Genomic DNA, 8,309 nt, shown 5'->3' on the forward strand with positions numbered 1-8,309 from the left:
ATGGGACCTGGATTTTACCATTGAGTGTTGTTCTTAGACCTACCAGGCAGCTGTTATCTTGTGTTAGGGAGCTGTTATCTGGTTACCTTCCCATTGCCATGTGGTTAGGCTGCTGGGGGGGGAGAGGTTATATCACTCCAACTTGCAGTAAAGCAGTAAAGAGCAAGTCACATGACTGGGGCAGCTGGGAAACTGACAACATGTCTAGCCCCATGTCAGATTTCAAATTTAAATATAAAAAAATCTGTGTGTTCTTTTGAAAGAGCCCTTTATTTACCCCCTGGTCCATGCCGGTGCTCAGTTAAAAATTCCACATAATTTGTGAAGTTTCTAATTTAACACACTAAATGGTAACGAAGGGGAGAGGGAACTGAGCAAACCCCAAAAATGGCTGTCCTTTGCTCCTACAATATGGAATTATCCCTTGTAGGTCAGACCTGGATTTCTTCCTGTCACTTTTAAATACACTTTCTTCTTGTGTGTTTAACAGAGAGAGAGAGAGAGAGAGATTGACAGGTGTAGACTTAATACGTTTATGGGAAGCCAATTAACACTTTGCAACCTTAGCTTGGATTACAGTGATTAATAGTGCGCTAAATCCTTTGTTGCTGACGCTGGGGGTTGCAAGCTTACTCCAGGTGAGACTTTAAAAGGACCAGGGGACAGTGGGTCATACTGTAGAACAGCTTCAGTTGGGATCACAGGCTTCTAAGGATCCTTTGGGCAAAAAAGAAACAGAGAAGGCATTCTTTCTATACAAGAAAGGACTTGATAGAGCTGCTACCATGAACGGAACAGAGGGTCCCAATTTTTATATCCCCATGTCCAACAAAACTGGGGTGGTACGAAGCCCATTCGATTACCCTCAGTATTACTTAGCAGAGCCATGGCAATATTCAGCACTGGCTGCTTACATGTTCCTGCTCATCCTGCTTGGGTTACCAATCAACTTCATGACCTTGTTTGTTACCATCCAGCACAAGAAACTCAGAACACCCCTAAACTACATCCTGCTGAACCTGGTATTTGCCAATCACTTCATGGTCCTGTGTGGGTTCACGGTGACAATGTACACCTCAATGCACGGCTACTTCATCTTTGGCCAAACTGGTTGCTACATTGAAGGCTTCTTTGCTACACTTGGTGGTAAGTTCCAACCGGCTTTCATCACTGATATTGTTGCAGCAATAAACTCTTGGAAAGCATTGCAGATCTTTGTACTCCATCTTGCACAACCAAAGTGCAATGAAATGGATTTAAAAAAAACTAACAAATGAAATAAATGCCTTTAGCATAAGGGTTGGTCTTCAATTCTTACTCTAAATAAATCAATAGATTTACAACAATTGTACAACCAAATAGTTTCTGTTCCACTCGTAAAGGAACAAGCTACCAGGAAAAAGTTTATAGGACTGAAGAGGAATAATAGTAGTTTCTATTTCCTCCAGCAGAATTAGAGAGTGTAGTACGTACAATGTTAGAGAAGGTTCAACATTGAGGGGCCAAATTGTCTGAATTGAGTCATGTTAACCTTTTGCCTTTTCCTGTTCTTTTTACTAACAGGTGAAGTGGCCCTCTGGTCACTGGTAGTATTGGCCGTTGAAAGATATATGGTGGTCTGCAAGCCCATGGCCAACTTCCGATTCGGGGAGAACCATGCTATCATGGGTGTAGCCTTCACATGGATCATGGCTTTGTCTTGTGCTGCTCCTCCTCTATTTGGATGGTCCAGGTAAATATGTATATTACAGCAGTTTATAAAGGCAGCATGTTCTTAGAAAACATGTATAAACTCTAATCATACAACTATAGTGAAACATGTGAAAATATCCACCAAAATTACAGCATGAGCAATAGAAGATCAGCTAATGAAGAGGTTACCAACCTCCTTTGGGGGCTCCAAGCTTTAAATGGGAGCCCAGGATTTGTTGATTACTCCTGGAAATTGAGAAAGTTAATTGTCCACATCTTCAAGCAGCATGACAATACTGAGAATTGGTAGTCGTTGCTGAATTTCAGTTTTCTGCACCCCCACTACAGCAATTGGCTCCAATATGTAGTTGAGGAAAAGAACCACAGAAATGTTTCATGACTTAGAGAGAACTCCAGGATTGCACTTCTACATATTATTCCAGTATTCTATTTATCAGATGAGCTTGTGCTTAAACCCCAGGGACTCAATGCTGATGAATAATGTTAGGATTTACAGTTCAATAACAATTGAGAGATACAGGATGTCTATTCCTGTAATGTGGGTAACAGAGTATGTGCTTGTTGGCTCTGACACTATATTGTCCCTGTGCAGATACATCCCAGAGGGAATGCAATGCTCATGCGGAGTAGACTACTACACACTGAAGCCTGAGGTCAACAATGAATCCTTTGTTATCTACATGTTCGTTGTCCACTTCACCATTCCCCTGATTGTCATCTTCTTCTGCTATGGCCGCCTGCTCTGCACTGTCAAAGAGGTTAGTAGTCATTATCATGTGATCATGGTCACAACTCAATCCAACTAGTTTTAGTTTCAAACATAGACCCTCCAGGTGTTGTTGAACTGTTACTACTAATTGGACTTCTCTACAACCTTATCTGACTGACTGAAGAGAGATGGATCAGTAAAATCTGATTCTGAAGAGAACAAAGTCCTACACCTTGTATGCCCAATATCTACTACTAGACTGTTGCTCTTCTGTCCTAACTTCTCTTATCTTACCCATTTCATAGGCTGCAGCCCAGCAACAGGAATCTGCTACCACCCAGAAGGCTGAGAAAGAGGTCACCAGAATGGTTGTTATCATGGTCGTTTTCTTCCTGATCTGTTGGGTGCCCTATGCCTATGTGGCATTCTACATCTTCACCCACCAGGGCTCCGACTTTGGCCCAGTCTTCATGACTGTCCCAGCTTTCTTTGCCAAGAGCTCTGCTATCTACAATCCTGTCATCTACATTGTTTTGAACAAACAGGTACTAAAGAATACTATCAAGTCTGTTCTTATTTTTTTAATCAGATATATACTTTATGTATATTTCCTCTCCATGTATCATATGGGTTTCCAAGGGTGTCCTTGTAACATATAGGTTATCAAGAATTCTGAACACAAGCTCTTGTTTAGCTATGACTTCCACCAATCTACAGCTGTCAGCTAAGAATGATGGAAGTTGTAGTTCATCCAAAGATAACAGTACATAATCTGATTAACTATGACTCCCATTGGTCTATAGCAGCAGTTAAACAAAGTCAGGGAGGATGTTCTGCTACTAATGCCGATTGTGTTGCCTTAAGTCAGCATCCAGCCACCATGCCACTTGAAATAAGATATTCCCTGCACTTATATGTACTGAGTTCACTAATAGAACCCTTATGCTATTTCTAGATGACAGTTCTTATAACCTTTAAATGCCTAGGTAAACACTTCCATACCTTAATAGGGCAGTTTTAATGGTTGGGGCAGTAAAGGCATTTGCCTTAGATCTCATAATGAGAGGAGCTTTTTAGGGGAGGAACACATATAAAACTACAAAGAACATCAATAGTTCAGTACATTACATTGAAGGGCTACAGGTTGGACATTCCTGATTTATTTATAATTAACCTAATCCCCCCCTGATGGGGGATCCTCTTCATTAACTCTAGTCCTGACCCATAACAAACCCTCTATGCTTGGCAATAAAGCAGATCCCATTGTGGTCAAAATGTATTTGATCAATTAAACCCCATTTTGTATTGACCTAAATTGCACAAATGTGTGAAAAATGTGCATGTTATGATATTTGACTTTTGTGCTGATATTTTCCATATCTTATTATTGGCCAGTTCAGATGGAACCTTAATGACTTACAAGCAAAACCAATGCAATGGTCTAGAATAGATAATGACTATGTTCTTTATTCTCTCCCCAGTTCCGTAACTGCTTGATCACCACCCTGTGCTGTGGAAAGAATCCATTCGGTGATGAAGATGGCTCCTCTGCAGCCACCTCCAAGACAGAAGCTTCTTCTGTCTCTTCCAGCCAGGTGTCTCCTGCATAAGAGCTTCACCAGGGCTGTCTCAGGGTCCGCTGCCTCACACAATTCCCATCACTTAAGCCCTGTCTACTTGTTGCGAAGGCAAAGGATTCCACAGTTTTAATGTTTACCCCCATTCTGCCCAACCTTGGACACTGTAAGAGCTGACCCCATTACTGCTGGGAAGGCCCAAGCTTTGTTGCATTCTGATGTGATCCTTTCAGCAGAAAATGGGTGGATTCAATGAATTTCACCAAGGCTGTACATAACAATACCATTAGTTTCAAGGCACCTCCCACCAGGAGAATGCAACACTTATTTATCTCTGTCTTTTCTTGAAGCTGACATATTGATGCTGCTTCTATTCATGGTCAGTAACAAAAAGTCCCATTTTACAATGCAACTGAAAGTAATATTTTTTATGTAATATAATAACATATTTCATGCAATCTCCTCTGCTTATTGGCAAGGTCTGATATAGTGAAGATAGACAGTCAGACCCCTTGCATTAAAATCCTGTATTAAAAATGTCTTTGCAAGTAAAAAACCCCACAAAAAGTCAAATGTCTTTCTTGATTTATTTTGCACTTGATTGGTTATCAATTGCACCACCTGCAGTATCTCTGTAAGGAGAACCTTCAGCGCTTTGTGACAGTCTATATTTTTGGTATGAAAATCCCTTGACACATCAGTGAGCATCAAGATACAGGCCAGTATCCCTACAGGGTTGTGTTAACTGGCTCTATGTGGCTCAGTGCCGTAAGACCAACTCGCCCAATCCTTTCATTGCTTTCCTCATGTTTTAAATACTGTTTATCAGATTCCCAAGAGCTTTCTAGAATTTCTCTGTTCTGAATGTAGTAGTTGAACTGGCTTAATGCTAAGGCAATATCATTTCAAAGGTTCCCAGGATGCAATATGCATATGTCTAACAGAGGTGATCCACCTGGAAAGGGACTAGGTCCTATTCTTCTCTATAATTACTTCTATGGGCACTCCAACCATTGAGGGTTCTTTGCGGTCCCAATTTCTTGATGGACCTTTTACATTGATCGCTCAACCGATTTACTACCAGTGAAAACTCCAACGCAACCTGTTGCTGGTCCAATTGGAAGTTTGGGGCAACCATGCAGGTAGAGCCTTTGTGAAAGCTTCTTTGATGTGCCACTGTTAGAGAGGGATGCTGAATGACTCCAGAAACTATGGAAATGTGACAATGGACAAGGACAATGGCAGTGGGCAGGTTACATGGCATAAGGATATCACATCACTGAACTTGGTGCTAGCCTAGTCTGAAATCCTCTTTCTGTAGATCAGTGGTTTTCGGGTCAGAAAAGCAATGGTTATTTATACTTCTTGAGAAAACTATTGTGCTAGTGAGATCCTTACAACTTCTCCTTCCACCATCCAAGCAAATATCAATGGATGCATCGGAGGAACCCTAAGTTTGGTGGCAACAGAGTATCATGATCACGTATTTGTGTAAATGTACATGTTCAGTGTCGGACTGGGACACCAGGGGCCCACCCAAAAACCTTTGACTAGGGGCCCACCAATTAATCTTAGACCAGGGGCCCACTCTTAGTAATATTATTCTTCCTCTCCTCACTCAACCTCTATTATCCTAGTCTCTTTTCTTTACATACAATAATCTATTATTCCATCTATTCATAGAAATAGGGAATGGCCATGAAATAGGCCAAATGTCTAGCAGCATAAAGGCCCACTGACACCTTGGCTCTTTCTGGTATTCCGGTGGGCCAGTCCGGCACTGTGACATGTTTGTATATGTAACGCTAAATTGGTAAATTGAGTGGCACTGATTCTCTAACTGTGAGCTTTACCCCAATAATGTGATCTGAATGAGACCTTAATTCCCAGGGGTTCAGGCCTCACAACTATGTGGAGGAAGGGTCAAATATAACTGTAAATGACTGCTTTACTCAATAACTGGACGCCAGTGGTTCTTGCAAATTAAAAAGAGAATATATTTATTAAAGAGCATAATCCACAAAGGAGTTCACATAAAGATAAGCAAGAACATGGAACAACAGTGGACAGGCATATACTCACACTTACACATGATCAGTATAAATCCCCACAGGAAAGGTAGCATAAACAGCATCTACTAAGGTACTCCCAGCTTTCAGCCTTGACCCCAAGTGGCACCTAGAGGAATTACTAAAATCCCTAAATCTGTAAACTTAATCCCTACTTCTGGGCAATTGGTAGCTGCAATCCTAATCCCACTCACACTCCTCAAGGGAGCCTCAGCTGTTCAGATAAATAGCTTATCTGTCACTCCAAGAGGGACCTATGAAAGTGAGTCAGCCTATCCTTACTAGACCTGACCTTGTCTAGGTTCCACTTCACCCTGACCTGCCTGCTCAAGTATGGGGATTAACAAAATTGACCCTGAACACATCTGCTCAGACATATATACTTTAGCACAGTGCCATCTACAGGACACTTATTTATCTTCAGGGGCAAAGCTAAATGCAGGATCAGGAAACAGTTCCCAGTGTAGGAATCTATAACACTAAGGGACTGCCTGTTAAATAATAACGGTTGACTAATTTACCAATCCCCTACATATATATTTTCTCTTTTGTTGCAGTATATATACATATGCAGACCACAGAAGTCACTGCGTAACTGATCAGGCGCGAGTCACGTCACAGTGTGAAAGAGCGCGAGCATGTGAGAGGGGGCGAGGTGGCCACCCGGGTTGCATAGAGTGCCCGGTCAGCTTGGCCTGCCTCCTCTGCTCACCAATCCATTTGAGGTTGTTCCCAGAGAGTTGCTTGTTTTTTAATTTCTGGCTTGTAGGCACATTTTTAAGACACAAAGACCATGTGCACTATCAAGCAAAGCCTCCAGCAGTGTGCCAGTCCACATGGTCTTACCAAAGGGGCAATTAATGCCCTTGTTGCTTCCCAACCCTTTTTACATTTGAATATGATTCACTGGTAAAAAAAATTGTGCACCCTATTGTTTGTGCGACAGTGACTGGGCCCTGGAACCTATTCTTGCAAAACCCCCACCTTAGTTTTCTAAAGAATATGCAAGGAGTAAAAAGGATCATATCTCATACTCAACAGTAGAAAATTTCCCTGCAAAATTTTGCAGCAACTTCATGCATTCAGACGCAGGGGAGCGCAGGAGTAGATGCACTGAATTATTTTCAATTAGGCTGTACTCACACAGACGCATGTAAGCGCCGAACGCAGGTTGGGGTGCAGCATGTTGCATTTTTCCTGCATTTGGCGCTTACATGAGTCTGTGTGAGTACAGCCCCATTGAAAAGAATTCAGTGCGTCTACTCCTGCGCTCCCCTGTGGCTGAATGCATGAAACCGGAACGCAGGGGAAAACGCTCATCTGTAAGAGCCCTAAGAACTTTTGTTCTGAAACATTACATGCAATTAAAGGCAAAGACATTCTGTTCTGAGGCTTCCTTTAATATTCAATATTTGGTAGTTCCACCAGCTAAAAACGCTTGTCTGTAAAAGCCCTAAGGGTTAGTCCACATGAGGAGATTCGATGAGATTCGATGAGATTCGAGGAGATTTAGTCACCTGGCGACTAATCGCCTCTTCTTCTGGGCGACAATTTCCCCGAACTGCCTTTGCGTGTCTTCCCATCCGCTATAATGAAAAGTCGCTTGTGCTAAAGCACACGCGGCGCTTCGTTTTCCGAAGTCGACCAAAGTTGCCTAGGTTTCGGTGCAATCCGATGTGCTGTGACAAAACACCTGCGACAAGAAATAAGGTAAGAGATAGGAATGTCGGATGAAGTCGCAGCATTGATCCGAGCGACACAACTTTCGGATTCAGACGATGCATGCCGGGTCTGCATCCGACAGTCGCATTGGATCAATGTGTTTTGTCGCAGCGCGTGGGATCGCACCGAAAACGTCCTACCCTTAATCATGAGAAAGTCTACTGTAGGCTCACAGACCACTATGTAAAGTCTTGTGAAGCCATCAGCCCCGCAGCACGGTAATTTTACTGGGGTTCTCATTAAGCCTCTTGATTGGTGCAACCCTTCCAGTTATATCTGTGTGTAATATACAGGGCCCAGGCCAAGAGCCAGGCCCAGACTGGCAATCTGTGGGTTCTGGCAACCTGCTATAAGGTCCCATAGAAAGTCAGTATTTAGTGGGCTGGTGGGGGCAGTTTGGGCCTCTATGTGGGCTGATTGGGCCTCTGTGTACCTGAAATGCCAGGGCCTATTTTAATTCTCAGTCCAGACCTGCCAAGAGCCCATTGATTATACAGCTCTTGCTTGTTGTGCCCTGAT

The 8,309-nt window shown here is 42.6% G+C and overlaps 1 protein-coding gene across 1 annotated transcript; it reads left to right on the plus strand.

Annotated features, from left to right (window-relative positions):
- Positions 1-677: 677 nt before the first annotated feature.
- Positions 678-4,560, plus strand: rho.L (rhodopsin L homeolog). Its single transcript, NM_001087048.2, has 5 exons — positions 678-1,146; positions 1,564-1,732; positions 2,306-2,471; positions 2,728-2,967; positions 3,904-4,560. The coding sequence occupies exons 1-5, from the start codon at positions 786-788 to the stop codon at positions 4,030-4,032; spliced, it is 1,065 nt and encodes a 354-aa protein (NP_001080517.1). The 5' UTR covers positions 678-785; the 3' UTR covers positions 4,033-4,560.
- The last annotated feature ends 3,749 nt before the right edge of the window (positions 4,561-8,309 follow it).

The sequence above is a fragment of the Xenopus laevis genome, chromosome 4L (assembly GCF_017654675.1).
Source record: "Xenopus laevis strain J_2021 chromosome 4L, Xenopus_laevis_v10.1, whole genome shotgun sequence".
In the NCBI taxonomy this organism is placed as follows: domain Eukaryota; kingdom Metazoa; phylum Chordata; class Amphibia; order Anura; family Pipidae; genus Xenopus; species Xenopus laevis.